The sequence below is a fragment of the Heloderma suspectum genome, chromosome 1 (assembly GCF_057233095.1).
Source record: "Heloderma suspectum isolate Gila_16-S chromosome 1, 16-S_ref, whole genome shotgun sequence".
Lineage (NCBI taxonomy): Eukaryota > Metazoa > Chordata > Lepidosauria > Squamata > Helodermatidae > Heloderma > Heloderma suspectum.
In genome coordinates, this window is record NC_139458.1 from 23723434 (window position 1) to 23741056 (window position 17623).

General features: G+C 40.0%; 1 protein-coding gene across 3 annotated transcripts in view; it reads right to left on the reverse strand.

The window, feature by feature from the left end:
• The window catches only part of WDR20 (WD repeat domain 20), a 77917-nt gene that overhangs the window by 6798 nt on the left and 53496 nt on the right, over positions 1-17623 (reverse strand). Inside the window, exons 3-4 of one of the 3 annotated variants that reach the window (XM_084838444.1) lie at positions 7543-8823; positions 3156-5208 (exon numbers count right to left, since the gene is read on the reverse strand). In XM_084838444.1, the coding sequence (XP_084694570.1) occupies positions 5191-5208; positions 7543-8823 (1299 nt within the window). In that variant the 3' untranslated portion in view covers positions 3156-5190. Of the gene's footprint in view, positions 1-3155; positions 5209-6785; positions 8824-17623 lie in introns of those variants that run through there. The other 2 variants (XM_084838429.1, XM_084838435.1) reach the window with 2 other exon arrangements.

Below are 17623 nucleotides of genomic sequence, written 5' to 3' on the forward strand. Positions count from 1 at the left end.
GCAGTTTCAAACACTGAATGTATACATAATTGTTTGATTAAACTAAGGCATTTATACTTTTACATTGAAGAAATGCAGAAAACAGTATTTTAAGTTATACATAATGCATTTTATGTTCATATAGTAGTAAACTGTTTAGAACTGATAGGAAAATAAGGATGGTATCCAACATTTGCTGCTGCACCTCCGCTCACTCCGTGCCACCCACAAAACCAACCACTAGCACTTCCTAAAGCAATCCTAGAAATGGGGAGAAACACTCATTTCTGGAATAGAACAGGTTGGCGGAACTCCCTTCTGAGAGCTCCACTGACCTACCTTGTTCCAGATGTGAGAATTTCTGCTCATTTACAATGGCTTCAGGAAATGCTAGCTTCCTGTTGTAATAACGGTGGGTAGTGAGGAGGCAGCATTGGATACTGCCCATTATTTCCAACAGCAACCTTGAGGAACCTGGTGGGATACAAATTAGAGTTGTGAAATCAGGCTATGGAGGAAAAATCTCCCAGTATGTGGTATTTACTCTAAACTCCCGGCTCATAGATGCAATCTGCATTAAAAAAAATTGTGAATCGCCCAGAGAGCTTCGGCTATTGGGCGGTATATAAATAAAATAAAATAGAGTTCCATCCAGGAACTACTGGTCAGTCCTCAAACCTGTACATACAACCTTAAAAGCACATGCACAGGCCAGCTGGAAGGTTGAAAATAAAAATACAGCAGTCAACCATTCACAGCAATTTAAGCTGAAGCCACTTTCATGCTTCATTTTTACTGGATTCTTCCCCCTGCTTCTGCTAAAATGTCAACAGTGGAATACTTAGATCTCAACTACATTAGGCTCTACAAGTCCTTACTTCTCAAATTTACAGAAAGGGAGGGCAGCGACAACAGAAAAGTCTCCGAGTTGTATATCACATACTTATTCCTAGCCCCGTACCAGCTAGCGTTAGCCTTTTGTGCTGTGTTTTCCCCCTCATCAGTTGAATACTCCCTGATGGCAAATGTATCAGTAGCAATTATTGAGCCATACTGTTGGACTGGCATTCTTAAAATAAAGAACAGGGCTACAGTTAGTATTCACTGAGCGCATACCCAAGACAGTTCAAAAAGCAGATGAGTTCTCTCTCTCTCTCTCTCTCTCTCACACACACACACACACACACAGACCAACCATACCTTTCACTGGTACAACTTCCTTTGTTTAACACGCAGGCAGCCTTTCAAATTTTTACTCGGTAGACTAAAAAGGTAGCTATTTCTGTCAAAGGACATAATACAATTTGAATCTCTTCATGTAACTTAAATCTAGGGGAACAATCCAGTTGCCCTCCAGATCCATTCCTTTGCACATGCACAGAACTGCTGTGCCTGAGGGGATGCTTTTACTCAGAGATGGGAATAGATCATTCCCTAGTTTGTTTGTACAATGAAACAATATCAAAATGTTTTAGGCTTTCAAAATCAGTGTGAACTATTTCTTTCCAAATGCTTGGCAAATAGGGACATGGAAGCAATATTCAGAATAACTCAAGTATTTTTTTCTTGGGCAACGCAAACTAATACTTAAGGGATGAAAAAGCAGCAAGATTCAGGCAAATGACTATGCAAATTACTGTTTCCCCTGCCCTAATGCACAGCAACAAACCTGGAGACAGCTAGAGCTAGTTCAGCTATCTGAAGAGGTAGGGGGTTACCTGCTATAAAGAGAAAGTATTCTGTAAAAGATTTGCTGATACCTTTACAAAAATTAGGAATCCAAAATCCCATGCATTTCAACATAATTTCTTCTTCCAGAATTCTGAAAGAAGAGTGTCCTATCCCATCCCCCCCGCCCCCCAGAATCCACTCACTTTCTCAGTTGCAATAGACACTCCTATCAATGAGAAACCTAAAAAGCAATCAGCAGTAATTGGGACACTGTTCTAGCTATGTTCAGTGGATAAGCCATGTGTTCGTGTCACTTCAACAAAAAGGTCTAATCCCTCAGGATATATGAAAATATTCTACTTCAACCAGCAATGCCATTCACATATTCAAAGTGAATGCGTGTGCGTGTGTATTTTTTACATGTAGGATATCCCTACGGTACGGTTAAGTTTGCTAATTTAGCAGAAACTTGTGCACTCAGAAACACCATCCCAATATTTATAGAGATTAATTTTTTCCTCTTGTTTGTCAACTTTGAAAGCTCTCTGGCTTGCCCATTTCAAAACTAGGGATGATCCATTTAAGATCTAAACTGAAGCCAGAACAGAGAATATTTATATGCCCTTCCTGAGCAATACCATACAATGGAAGTTAAATTAAAACCAGACTGGAAACAAAAATTATCTGGCTGTGACACAGGCTAAAGACAACAAGGTTCCATCTAAAGTCAGCAGTCATATATATATGTAAGGTCTTCAGGAGGAGGAACTTCATTTTGCCCCTTCACTTTGTACATTTTGATAGCGCCTCCTTAAAACACACAGCTAGCATTTAACACCGCTATGGCACACACAGACAAGTATTAGAAAAACGAAGCAACCGGGTAATTAGAAAACTGAATAGTAGGTGGGAAGTACAGCTTTGGAAACAAAATTAGGAGATCAATTTTAAAATTCATCTTGAAAGTACCAATCTGGGAAAAGACACCTTCTAGCCACTACCCTGCACGTTTCAGATGTAAGATATGAATTCTTGGTTTGGAGAGAACACCCAACCAATTGGTCCAACCCAACTGGAATTAAAATGTAGCAGCAACATTTTTCACTACTGGCAGCCTACCTGACCAAATGGGTGTAACTGGTCTTGGATTGTCTATTTAGGCACCTGATTAATTCTGATAAGCAACTCTAAAGCACTTAAACATTAATGCAAGGTGTTGGCAAATGAAAGAGCTCCTGTAGAATCCAAAAGGCATCAATTCTCCATTCCAACTGCTCTTTAATGGATTTACATAACCATCTTAACCCCATTGTTCTCTGTTATTTTATCCCCAAATACCAATTTAACCAAATCCACGGCATATTCTTTCAGCTAAGTATAGTTAACAATCCAGCACGGTATTTATGACAGTTCAAATCAACATGAGTTATGACAGATCAGTAGTAGAAATAAAAACTCTAACGCAATATTTGAGATAGGTATTAAATACCCAAGCGTTATCTACATTTTACTGTTCAGTCACACTTTTTATTTAATGTCAGTATACAGAGGACAACCCCAGTAAATTATTCTGTAATGTCAAGTATTTAGTAGGGTTCTTCAGCTGAAACAGTGACATAAAACACTAAAAAATAAGCAGTATGAAACAAACATGATTTTTTAAAATTATAAATATACCAACAATACTTATTAAAGCTTCATTATTATTGCAACAGTCAATTTAGTTTAACAATTTGTCGTGTTAGAAAGGCTCTTATGAAATTTATTCAAGTTGTCAAGAAATTAGATGGATGTTTATAAAGAAAATACATATGAATTTCTGTTGATTTTTCACTATATCATTACAATTTTGTACAGTATCACCTAATGTGTCAATTTTAACAAATTCATGTATACAGATTCATAAATGCAGGAAAAAAACTTGCTTTTAAACTTTACACAAGTTATGGGACAGTAAATCAGCTGGTTTTCTTTCTTTTAGCACAAGCAGGCCAGGAGTTACTGTAAATGCAAATTTAGTAGCTTGAATGTGATAGAAGGGAGACAAATATGGTCGTTTCAAGTACATAACTGAGTTCCAAAGCATCAAGAATTTCTGAAAACTCTTTAGTAAGAATCTTCCCCTCTTAATTTGGACACCCACATAGTAAGGCAATCACTCGCTCCTGGCTTCACAGAAGTAACTGGCCCATTCGTGACAGAGCGCCTCCTTAAACTGGTGTAATTAAGCTATATCCATTTTTCAAGGAATTACAGAACTCCTATTTGCAGTGTGTTTCTATTTCAAGATGTTTCATTTTACACCAGACTCAAGACTGATTTAGCTCTTCCCAAACCATCCCTGAATTCAAAATTATGTCAAATGATATAGGATAGTAGTCTTCAACACTTTATGCTTCAATTGCATCCAATAAAATGCCCTTTGCCAACAAGAATAGTAAGTGTAACCTCCTCCCATTTACAAATATAGTAGCACAAGGTGTCTGTTAAATACTTTAGCAAAGACAGAACTCATTTAAACATGATGCTGTACTGCAGTTGCTATTTATTAGAAAACTGGAGGATGATCTATAATTGAGTTCTAGATTTTTCTTGTACAACATAGTTCAAATAAATTTTCTGAACTTCATGTGCATTTTGTTGTACAAATTGGTAATACATTATTCTGGCAAGGGTATATGCTGACATTTCACTCAACTATTCCTTTCTAGTTGGTCCACTCTTACCATGAGTTTTCTGGATAAGTAGTGGCAATTCTCCCTGAAGTTACAAGTGGTTGTAGAATGTATATGATTTGAGTAGGTCTGTCACTGAAGGCAACACCCTTTTGCCAAGGAGGATTTAGCTGTAAGTGCAACCTCTGCCCATTTTCTGACAGAAATCTAGGTATGACTAGCATTATAAAAGAAATGCAAGATACTTCCTGCTGTTTCTACCAGACTAGCAATGTAAGTGGGGAGGAAATGGACAAGAGATTTATATGCAGTTTAACTTTTCCCAGTAGTACAACATATATTTTTACAAAGTCATTTGAGAAGTTCTGATGCCTGCAAAGTAGGCTGTTTCCCCACAAATTAGTGCAGTTCTAAATTTTTTTTGCTGTAATACATAACATGGGCTTCTCCCACATTATCTACTGAACACAGTACTTTACATTTGAAAGGACACGAGGAAGCTCAAGACATGGTATGAATATTAAGGAGGAAGTCCTAAGGCTTGTAGTGTGAGTCTTCTTACTCCAATTTGGCAGTGTATCCTTCTGCCCTATGGGTTCCTGATACTGAAACAATGTTTAGATATTCCATCCAAAGCAAATAGCAGCCAGACAAAAACCACTTATTCTAAGAGTTGAGTGTCCATTCTAACCCTGTTCTTCTGTAGAAACATACCATTTGCTATCCTGACTGCAACAGTCTGGGCCAAAGACAGATTGGGAAAGCAATAAGGTAGGGCTGGCTCAGTAGCAGTGAGGTTTCAGACTGCACAACTGGTTGTGTCTTCTGGCCCATTCATTCCTCAAGCTGGAAGTTTGTGACCCTTCTATCCAATTGAGATCTTCTGGCAAAGGTGGAAAACCATTTTTAGTAGAGGACAATGGCAACTGAAGCTGTTTTGGAGGAGTGTCAGGGACAAAATGGCAACACAGAAAGGTAGCAGCTTTAAACTCTTTAAAACTTAGCTATAGGATCAAACCTCAGGTAAGATAAAATATGCAGTGTATAACCCCGGGGGAAGAAATATGTTACCATGCGTGTTTCTGGAGACTCATTAAATAGGTACAGAGTTTAGTTAAATGCTCTCCTATAAAACAAAAAGGATGCTTATTAACACCTTTCCAGCACAAAGACCTCCCCAGCTAGAGCCCTGTAAACATAACTTGCTAGTTTAGGCCAGCTGAGTGAGCTCACCAACTGCAAAAATAATGAATAATAATAACAACAACAACAACAACAATAATAATAATAATAATAATAATCCCATTCTAAGTAAATACATCCTAAACAATATGGCATTTACATCAGTGTGCGATATTAATTTTCAAAGACCTAGTGAATAGCATCAGCATGAAACTTACCTTTAATTAAAGATTTCCGCATTGGCCAAATATAGAAATCCTAGCTTTTGGTACTGCATACTCTATCTCTGAAATATTTGAAATGTGTTCCAAATCAAACTGTCACTGCATGCAAGTTGTGTTTTACTGGCACAGTCCACAACTCCTTTATAGACCTTTAACTTAATAAAAATGGAAATAGCCCAAAGGCTAGTCTTAAGTTACTTTAGGATGCCTTACTGATTAAGCAGAGGGGCAATATTTTTGCTCCACGTATAGCCTACTTCATCTATGCACATGTTTAAAGTTAGCGCCAAAACTGTCCGGCCCCCACACAGACTAATAAATATACAAACATTTCCATGATTCTAGCAAACAGGAACAAATAACAGTTTTGTCATTTATCCTTATAATTTGCTTCCTTCTCCCCATGAAAAGCAATGCCATATGTTTCCAGATTGTCTACCCACGACAAGGCATACAGGAGAAACCACATATCAGAACAACTTACGAAATGTCACTGAAATGTTGAATTCTTATTACACATTTTAGAGAAGTTATGAAACTTTACAGTCATACTGGGCTTTGATTTCTATTTGAAGATCACTTCTTGCATTAATTTTCTAAAATCTGTGCAGTCCAGGAACTCTCAGTGACACCTTTCAAGTACTTTAGGGCTGTCCTTCAGGAAGTGCCCAATACTACACCTCCAAAAAGACAACCACCAGCCATTTAGGATACCATTACTGGTTTATCTATCATTTCCCATGTGCCTGCCTAAAGCATTCCCATGAATATATCAGACTTTTCTAGTCTTTGTTTCTAGCTCCAGCCCCACTGTGTTGGATTCTGCACCAAAGGATCTCCCAAAGCCTTATGGGTGGCTATCCTCTGGGAAGGGCAAGCCGAAGACGACAAAATGCATGAGCAGAAGCCACCTCAAGGTTCTTTTGATCTTGGTTATAGACTGCAAATTGCCAATGAGTACTGAAGGAAAACCAAATATTGACAGCATAAAGTGCTAAAAATTAGATTGCTAATGTCAGTTTTGTTCGACAGGAAAGAAAACGTTACTAGCGCCACATTTAAGCCTGTGGATTTAATGGAAAATGCATGAGTTAAAAATACTTTAACATTAAAGTACTTTAAAGTGACAGGGAAAAAATTAGGAACGGATACATTATTCCACTAGGGGACTTTAAAAATGACCTTACACACAGAAATGGTTGAAGTAGATTGATATTAAAAGTCAGAATATTACAATGCATATTTAATACCAGTTTATTCAAATTTTAAATGGAGACACTACAAATTGTCTTGATGATCACTGAAGGAGAATTAAAAGTTCTCAGTACTATGACTAGCTTTTGAAAAAAGTGAGAATACATCCTGCTTTATGGATTCCTTCCAGGTAAGCATTCCAAATCAATTGCCCAAATGCATGTTATACTATACCAAGTTACAGCTTACCCAAGCTGTGAACGTATTATATTCCTGAATGCCCTTACAATTTTACCCTCGCTAATTGATTTTTAGATTTGTTTCAATCATGTATTACAAAAATAGCTTTGAAAATATAGGAAAACTATCACTGACACTTTGGATACACAACACATCTCTGGCTGGAAGGCAACTGTATTTCAAAAGGACTTTACCCGGGCCAGACACTTCAAATTGTTCAGAAATATGGCATGCAGTATCCAAAAGTATGGCTCTGAGGAAATAATTTTTTACATTAAGCGTAAAGAAATTTTATATTCAACATTCAGTTATGTTTTGAGAAAAACTACCTATTCAAGTTCTACTTCTTTGATGCAGCATTAAGGATTAAAACTTACCCCTTTACCAGGCCTTGCCCATGTGCAAATAAATCCCTCCTGACAAGCAGTGACTATACAGTCTTCAAGAAAAATTAACACAGTCAGTCTTTCGTGTGCTATCTTTTTACAGATAAGAGGCTCTAACAAAGGAACATCCTCCATCCTGGGACACAGAGGTGTTCCCAAAGTTTTTGCTGGGTCTGTTTTGGTTTTAGTAACTAGGTTCAGTTTGTCACTGCTCTTACTAGATATATGTCCCATACTATGGTTTCTCTTGTGATCTTTTTCATGGTGTCTTTCCTTCCGGTCATGTAGTGATAAGGTTGCAAACTTACTAACACCAGAGGCAATGGCACCATCCATGACACTGCTTTTACTGCCAGAATTGGAGACTGTAGAATGTGGAAGGCTATTTGATCTTGGAAGAGGGGGGGGCACAGAGTTTCCAGGTGTTGTGATGCTGTTTCCATTACTTCCTGGGTTAGCTCCACCACTTCCTGCGGGAGGACTTGTGGCATTCATGACATTTGTGTGTGTCCTTGCCCTTGAGAGCGGTTGGTGTGGGAAGAGGATATCTTCTGTTAGGTCCCATAAACAGAGCTGTGTGTCCTGGCCTACTGAACCAAACCTATATGTTACACTTACTGGGCGACTGTCTGTAGAGTTCCTTTTTGATAACCTAGACTGCGTGCTATTTGCTCGATCTCTTCCAAAATGAAGAAGATCTTGGAAATCCTCATCACTGCCACTAAATTCCATTGGATCACTTTCTTCTACACTAGTAGTATATGGATCAAAGGCCACAACACTGACCCAAGATTTGTGTCCATGGCCTCTAGCTATCACTCGACAGTCCACAAAAGACCAGACAGTCACCAAGTCATCCTCTCCACCTGTTACAATGTATTTTCCATCTGGGCTCCAACATGCACATAGCAGTCCTCCGAAGTAGCTTTTCATTGTACCGTGCAACTCCACTGAATCAAAGTTAAACACACGAAGAAAGCCATCCTGGCTTACGCATGCCAAGAATTTCCCATCTGGGGAAAAAGCAAATTCATTCAGGGCACCCTCACCTACTGTCCATTTAAGCAAAGGGTTTCGTGTAGATTTGCTCTTGCATGTGTGGACTGCAAAACTTTCTCCTTGTTTAAGTAGCTGATAGTGTGGGGCTGTGGTACCACAATTGTGTTCCACATTATACAAGTACATATTGCCACTGGAATGAGCTACTAGGAAGAGACTTTCTGAACCGGGCACCCATTTTACACAAGTTACTCTGGACTTGTCTATTAGTCTCTGAAAAACAAAGGAAAGAAAGGTACACATCAGAGTCATCTCAGTTTTGCAATTTCACTTAATAAGGTTATTGATTTTCTGCCAGTCTGCATTTAAAATATGAAATTATTATACTTGTAGAAAATAACCTTTTAAAACCTTACTCGGCCTTGTCCAAGGGCAAATAAATCCTTCCAATAACAATAGCTTTAGCAATAAATCTATTGTTAGAAAGTGTACTTTCCTTACCATATGGAGTAACAATAAAAGAATCAGCCTGATGTGTGGCAAGCCTCCCTTAACACATTTTAACAAAAAGAAGTCAGTCAGGCTTAGGAAACTACATTCTACGAAGAAAAACTACTCACCTCTTAAAAATCTGACTTGGATGTAAAATACATTTTTAAAACCTTAAGACAGTCACTGAATTCAACCTTGGAAAAAGGAATCTAGTTTTAGGGATCCAGCACAGAACTAGCAATTTGTTGTACTAAGATATAATAACTTTACTGTACTGAAGTGATAATGGGAAAAAACAAGTTATTGCAATAGAAATAATGGTGATTTTAAAACTGAGCACACTTTGCAAGAAAATTACTTTGGGACTTGACTCGAGGTTAGAGAAGAAAGATCCAATATCTGGGTAAGTTAAAATCTTTGAGCCAATTAACAAATATTATATTGCTTTTGTCTAGAATAAAAAGTCTAGACATTCAAGGTAATTGGTTACAAGTGATAGCAGAAAAGATTTTGGAGTTTTTGATTCTATTTTCCATTACCTCTGCCAGGGTCATATGAACAAACAGTGGCATTTGGCTTGCCTGCTCATTATTTTAAGTGATAATAATGGCATTTCAAATGGATTTTAATCATTATTTTGCTAACCCAACACATTCAAGTGTAACAGAGGGGAGGAAACAAATGACAGTATTACCTTTTTCTTGGAACCTGCTATAAAACTATGTCCTTCCCACTCCAGAATACTATCAGATGGCTTCAACTGGGATGCCATTATAGCTGGTTGTACTACTATGGATGGCTCTTGATACAGAGGCTTCATTTGGGGCAGATAATCATTTACTGTAACTTGAATAATCCCTGGATATAAAAAGCTACATTTATGACATGTGACAGCCCCATCCCAGAGTTTGTATCTTCTTTTGTTTTATTTGATATAGGATATACAGCAACATGTATGATTGTGCACAATGCACAACTTTGAGAGCTGTAGCCAAAACATGCCGTATTTTTAGAAGTGGGAGTGGGTGATACAGACACTGGCATCACCTTGGCAGGAGACATGATCCTAATTTGGTGTCATGTGGAGGAACACATAGCAAATAGTAATGTGAGATAAGGAGACATAAAGGCAAGTTTGGACAAGACTGTTTTGAATTGCACTCCAAAAAGCAGACTGTAACCAGGTTAATAGAAGCTGCAAGAGTCAATGAAACAAAATCTTATGATCTGAGCAAGAGTTATGACCAGGAAGAAATAATAGATCTCTACAAAAATGTAGAGCTATAAGAAGCCAGTATAGCTTGAAACTCCCCAAAGAGAGATACTAATTTGTGAAAGAGTGCTTATTCTAATGTGGTTGGAAGACAGAACTTAATTTCTACAGTGATGTTTGGTGGATAGCGGTGGTTTACTGTGATTGTTTCTTTCATGAACTTCCCTAGATTAACTTCTTATGCTCCAAGCCAATGACCTGGTTTGCATGATCACTGCAGCTTAAACAAACTACGGTGGCTTGTTTAAGTCTCAGCATGTGCCAGATGCAATTTGAATCATCACCACGCAGGCACGGCTTCTCATGTCGTCTGAACCAAGACGGCATGGCTTGTTAGAGAGTTAAACAACCCTCAAAAAATCCTTGGACTGTTGTTGGGTTGAGGGATTTTTAACCCTCCCAGGTTTGGATGACATGACAAGCCGTGCCCGTGTGAGGATTATTCAAATCATGTCCAGCACATACCATGGCTTGTTTAAGCCATAGTGATTGTGCAAACCAGCTCACTGTATTTATATATTTTATAAATAAATAGATAAGAATATAGTATTCTAAGGCAATGTCCATTAAAAACCTCACCTGCCCCAAGGTCCACTGCAGATTCAACTGTACTATGATGACAACTCTTTTATGATTCCCCCCACCCACCCAAAAGAAGGGAACTTTTTTTTGCCAATAGAACTCAGGAAGATTAACAGGTCTGGATGTCACTCATGAGGATAGCACAGAAAGCAGGTTTGTATTCAAGGAGAAGGTAGTCAAGGATCCAGCTTCTATACTATACCCACTGAGGTGTTATTAAAATTAGACTGCAGGTTAATATTTTTTACTGGCATGATCAATTTGAGGAAACCTTCAAATATGTTTTGTATATTTGAGTCTGCTTGCATTTCTGAAGCAAATCGCTGGAACATGTTTACAGGTGGATGAAAACAAGAGTTTTCAACATTAGACACATTATACCAAAACAAAAGTAGCTGTGCTGGATATAAGAAAAATGCCAAAATCTATATTAGGGCAATATCTTTATCAGTCCTACCCACAAGACTCACTTCCCTGTAAAATTTGTATTCAAATTAAGTTGCACCTTTTTTAGAATTCCATCTACTTTAACCTGGCAGCCAAATTTCACAAATCATATGCTAGGGGTCCCCAACGTGGTGCCCACAGGCACCCCCCCTTATTAAAATACACATACATGGATTTGTATGAAATGCATACAACTTTCTAGCAATTATACATGGGCTGAAACAAAAGGGGACCAAATATCCAAATAAGTATCCATTTGAAGGTGATGCCCATGCAACAACTTTTCAAATATTGAAAGTGTTGTAAGGTCCTCAATCCATTGCATTATAGGAGGTGAGTGTTTATCCTTCCAATGTTGTAATATTAGTCTTCTGGCTGTCAAAAGACAGCTGTCTGTTAATTTCCACGAACCAGGTAAATCTAAAAGAGTGTGTAGATCAGTGAATATTAAAGATTGTTCCAGTACAAATTTTTTTCTGTGTAATAACCTCCCTGCAAAAAGAAGCAACTACTAAACACTGCCAAAACATATGTTTAAAAGAAGCATTAGCTGTATTGCGCTGCCAGCAATGAGCTGAATTAGACAATCCCTTATTAAAGAGATGATGTGGTGTCCAATAGACACGAAGCAAAAGTTTTTGCTGAATAAGACGCAGCCTAAGATCCATAGCCCCTTCATGGATCACTGCCTTGTTGTGGCGAAGGGGCTTGCGTAACTCAATGAAGCCATAAGCTATGCCGTGCAGGGCATAAGCTCTGCCATGACGGACAGGTCATGGCAGACAGTTCTGACAAAATGTGGTCCACTGGAGAAGGAAATGGCAACCCACTCCAGTATTCTTGCCAAGAAAACCCCATGGAACGTATCACAAGGCTAAAAGAGATGACGCTGGAAGATGAGCCCCTCAGGTCAGAAGGTGTCCAATATACTACTGGGGAAGAGCAGAGGGTATTTCCAAGTAGCGCCAGAAAGAGTGAAGCGGCTGGGCCAAAGCCAAAAGGACGCTCAGCTGTGGATGTGTCTGGTGGTGAAAAGAAAATCCGATGCTGTAAAGAACAATATTGTTTAGGAACCTGGAATGTCAGATCAATGAATCAAGGTAAGCTGGAGGTGGTCAAACATGAGATGGCAATACTGAACATCGACATCTTGGGAATCAGCGAACTAAAATGGACAGGCATGGGCGAATTTAATTCAGGTGACCATTATATCTACTACTGTGGGCAAGAATCCCTTAGAAGAAATGGAGTAGCACTCATAGTCAACAAAAGGGTGGGAAAAGCAGTACTGGGGTACAATCTTAAAAACGACAGAATGATCTCAGTACGAATTCAAGGCAAACCATTCAACATCACAGTAATTCAAGTCTATGCCCCAACTACTGAGGCCCAAGAAGCTGAGGTTGATCAGTTCTATAAAGACCTACAACACCTTCTAGAACTAACACCAAAAAAAGATGTCCTCTTCATCATAGGGGATTGGAATGCTAACGTAGGAAGTCAAGAAATCACTGGGATAACAGGCAAGCATGGCCTTGGTGTACAAAATGAAGCAGGACAAAAGCTAATAGAGTTTTGCCAAGAGAACACGCTGATCATGGCAAACACTCTTTTCCAACAGCACAAGAGGCGACTCTACACATGGACATCACCAGATGGTCAATATCGAAATCAGATTGATTATGTCCTTTGCAGCCAAAGATGGAGAAGCTCTATACAGTCAGTAAAAACAAGACCTCGACCTGACTGTGGCTCAGATCATGAGCTTCTTGTTGAAAAATTTCAGCTTAAATGGAAGAACGTAGGGAAAACCACTAAATCATTCAGGTATGACCTAAATCATATCCCTTATGAATGTACAGTGGAGGTGAGGAATAGATTTAAGGGATTAGACCTGATAGACAGAGTGCCTGAGGAACTATGGACTGAGGTCTGTAACACTGTTCAGGAGGCAGCAACTCAATCCATCCCAAAGAAAAAGAAATGCAAGAAAGCCAAGTGGCTGTCTGATGAGGCTTTACAAGTAGCTGAGGAAAGAAGGGAAGCAAAAAGCAAGGGAGAAAGGGGAAGATATATGCAACTGAATGCAGAGTTCCAGAGAATAGCAAGGAGAGACAAGAAGGCCTTCTTAAATTAACAATGCAAAGAAATCGAGGAAAACAACAGAATGGGAAAGACTAGAGATCTCTTCAAGAAAATCGGAGATCTCAAGGGAACGTTTTGTGCAAAGACGGGCATGATAAAGGACAAAGAAGGCAGGGACCTAACAGAAGCAGATGAGATGAAGAAGAGGTGGCAAGAATACACAGAAGAACTATACAGGAAAGATCTGAATGTCCCTGATAGCCATGATAGTGCGGTCACTGAACTTGAGCCGGACATCCTAGAGAGTGAAGTCAAGTGGGCCTTAGGAAGCATTACTAACAACAAAGCTAGCGGAGATGACACTATTCCAGCTGAGCTATTTAAAATCCTAAAAGATGATGCTGTTAAAGTGCTGCACTCAATATGCCAACAAATTTGGAACACTCAACAATGGCCACAAGACTGGAAAAGGTCAGTTTACATTCCAATTCCAAAGAAGGGCAATGCCAAAGAGTGTTCAAACTACTGTACAATTGCGCTCATTTCACATGCCAGCAAGGTGATGCTCAAAATCCTACAAGTTCGGCTTCAGCAGTATGTGAACCGAGAGCTACCGGAAGTACAAGCTGGGTTTCGAAGAGGCAGAGGAACTAGAGATCAAATCGCCAACATTCGCTGCATCATGGAGAAAGCAAGAGGATTCCAGAAAAATGTCTATTTCTGCTTCATTGACTATGCTAAAGCCTTTGATTGTGTGGATCACAACAAACTGTGGCAAATTCTTAAAGTGATGGGAGTACCAGACCACCTTACCTGTCTCCTGAGAAACCTGTACGAGGGTCAAGAAGCAACAGTAAGAACCAGACATGGAACAACTGAGTGGTTCAAAATTGGGAAAGGAGTACGACAAGGCTGCATATTGTCACCCTGCTTATTTAATTTATATGCAGAGTACATCATGAGAAACGCCGGGTTGGATGAATCACAGGTCGGAATTAAGATTGCTGGGAGAATGATCAACAACCTCCGATATGCAGACGATACCACCCTAATGGCAGAAAGCGAAGAGGATCTCAAGAGCCTCTTGTTGAGGGTGAAAGTGGAGAGTGCAAAAGCTGGTTTGAAACTCAACATTAAAAAAACTAAGATCATGGCATCTGGCCCTATCACTTCCTGGCATAAAGAAGGGGAAGAAATGGAAGTAGTGACAGATTTTACTTTCTTGGGCTCCAAGATCACTGCAGATGGTGATTGTAGCCATGAAATTAAAAGATGCTTGCTCCTTGGGAGGAAAGCTATGGCAAACCTAGACAGCATAGTAAGAAGCAGAGACATCACCTTGCCGACAAAGGTCCGTCTAATCAAAGCTATGGTTTTCCCAGTAGTAATGTATGGCTGTGAGAGCTGGACTATAAGGAAGGCTGAGCGCCGAAGAATTGATGCTTTCGAACTGTGGTGCTGCTGGAGAAGACTCTTACGAGTCCCCTGGACTGCAAGGAGGTCAAATCAGTCCATCCTAAAGGAAATCAACCCTGAGTGCTCATTGGAAAGACAGATACTGAAGCTGAAGCTCCAATATTTTGGCCACCTAATGAGAAGAGAAAACTCTCTGGAAAAGACCCTGATGCTGGGAAAGACTGAAGGCAAAAGGAGAAGGGGACAGCAGAGGATGAGATGGCTAGATAGCATCACCGATGCAATGAATATGAACTTGAGCACGCTTCGGGAGAGAGCACAGGACAGGAAGGCCTGGTGTGCTATGGTCCATGGGGTCACGAAGAGTCGGACACGACTGAACAACAACAAAGATCCATAGATGTGAAAGGTTGATGCCAAAGCGGCAACCTACTGATTAGGCATTTTGTGGTGGTGCCACCACAGCAGTATCTCAAATTCCCAAATGTGCCCAGGTGTCCAAAAAGGTTGGGGACCCCGTCGTAAGCTATACAAATCCTCAACATGTTAAAGCTGAAAAAGCTTCTCTCCATTTGCACTAGATTTGTTTGTTTGTTTGTTTGTTTGTTCGTTCGTTCATACATACATACATACATACTATCAGTGACAAGCTGTTAGGGTGAGTACAGCATTCTTTAGAACAAGGCATGTATCTTGCAACTCCCTCCCTTTAATAGTGCTGCTTTGTGGTATATTTCCTTATCAACCACTGAGAAGAATGATAGCAACATGTCTACATAAAGCATGTTCTGTCACTGTTTTGTCTGGATAGCACTGGTCCATCTATGGGGAGTTGATGATTCTGCCTTGCATTGATGTGAAGACAGAGGAAGGAGCTTGGTCATAATTGCCTTGTGTTTCTGATTAAAACTCCTTTGCAGTAAATCTTCATTTTAGTGGCTAGGAACGGGAACCCCTCCACTTCTTGTTGTTCAGTCGTTCAGTCGTGTCCGACTCTTCGTGACCCCATGGACCATAGCACGCCAGGCCTTCCTGTCCTGCGCTCTCTCCTGGAGTGTGATCAAGTTCATATTCATTGCATCCGTGATGCTATCTAGCCATCTCATCCTCTGCCGTCCCCTTCTCCTTTTGCCTTCAGTCTTTCCCAGCATCAGGGTCTTTTCCAGGGAGTTTTCTCTTCGCATTAGGTGGCCAAAATATTGGAGCTTCAGCTTTATTATCTGTCCTTCCAATGAGCACTCAGGGTTGATTTCCTTTAGGATGGACTGATTTGACCTCCTTGCAGTCCAGGGCACTCGTAAGAGTCTTCTCCAGCACCACAGTTCGAAAGCATCAATTCTTCGGCACTCAGCCTTCCTTATAGTCCAGCTCTCACAGCCATACATTACTACTGGGAAAACCATAGCTTTGATTAGACGGACCTTTGTCGGCAAGGTGATGTCTCTGCTTCTTACTATGCTGTCTAGGTTGGCCATAGCTTTCCTCCCAAGGAGCAAGCGTCTTTTAATTTCATGGCTACAGTCACCGTCTGCGGTGATCTTGGAGCCCAAGAAAGTAAAATCTGTCACTGCTGCCATTTCTTCCCCTTCTATATGCCAGGAAGTGATGGGGCCAGATGCCATGATCTTAGTTTTTTTAATGTTGAGTTTCAAACCAGCTTTTGCACTCTCCTCTTTCACCCTCAACAAGAGGCTTTTTAGATCCTCTTCGCTTTCTGCCATTAGGGTGGTATTGTCTACATATCGGAGGTTGTTGATAATTCTCCCAGCAATCTTAATTCCGACCTCTGATTCATCCAACCCGGCATTTCTCATGATGTACTCTGCATATAAGTTAAATAAGCAGGGTGACAATATGCAGCCTTGTCGTACTCCTTTCCCAATTTTGAACCAATCGGTTGTTCCATGTCTGGTTCTTACTGTTGCTTCTTGACCCTCGTACAGGTTTCTCAGGAGACAGGTAAGGTGGTCTGGTACTCCCATCGCTTTAAGAATTTGCCACAGTTTGTTGTGATCCACACAATCAAAGGCTTTAGCGTAGTCAATGAAGCAGAAATAGACGTTTTTCTGGAATTCTCTTGCTTTCTCCATGATGCAGCGAATGTTGGCGATTTGATCTCTAGTTCCTCTGCCTCTTCGAAACCCAGCTTGTACTTCCGGTAGTTCTCGGTTCGCATACTGCTGAAGCCTAGCTTGTAGGATTTTGAGCATCACCTTGCTGGCATGTGAAATGAGCGCAATGGTGCGGTAGTTTGAACACTCTTTGGCGTTGCCCTTCTTTGGAATTGGAATGTAAACTGACCTTTTCCAGTCTTGTGGCCACTGTTGAGTGTTCCAGATTTGTTGGCATATTGAATGCAGCACTTTAACAGCATCATCTTTTAGGATTTTAAATAGCTCGGCTGGAATACTGTCATCTCCGCTAGCTTTGTTGTTACTAATGCTTCCTAAGGCCCACTTGACTTCACTCTCTAGGATGTCCAGCTCAAGTTCAGTGACCGCACTATCATGGCTATCAGGGACATTCAGATCTTTCCTGTATAGTTCTTCTGTGTATTCTTGCCACCTCTTCTTAATCTCATCTGCTTCTGTTAGGTCCCTGCCTTCTTTGTCCTTTATCATGCCCGTCTTTGCACAAAACGTTCCCTTGAGATCTCCAATTTTCTTGAAGAGATCTCTAGTCTTTCCCATTCTGTTGTTTTCCTCAATTTCTTTGCATTGTTAATTTAAGAAGACCTTCTTGTCTCTCCTTGCTATTCTCTGGAACTCTGCATTCAGT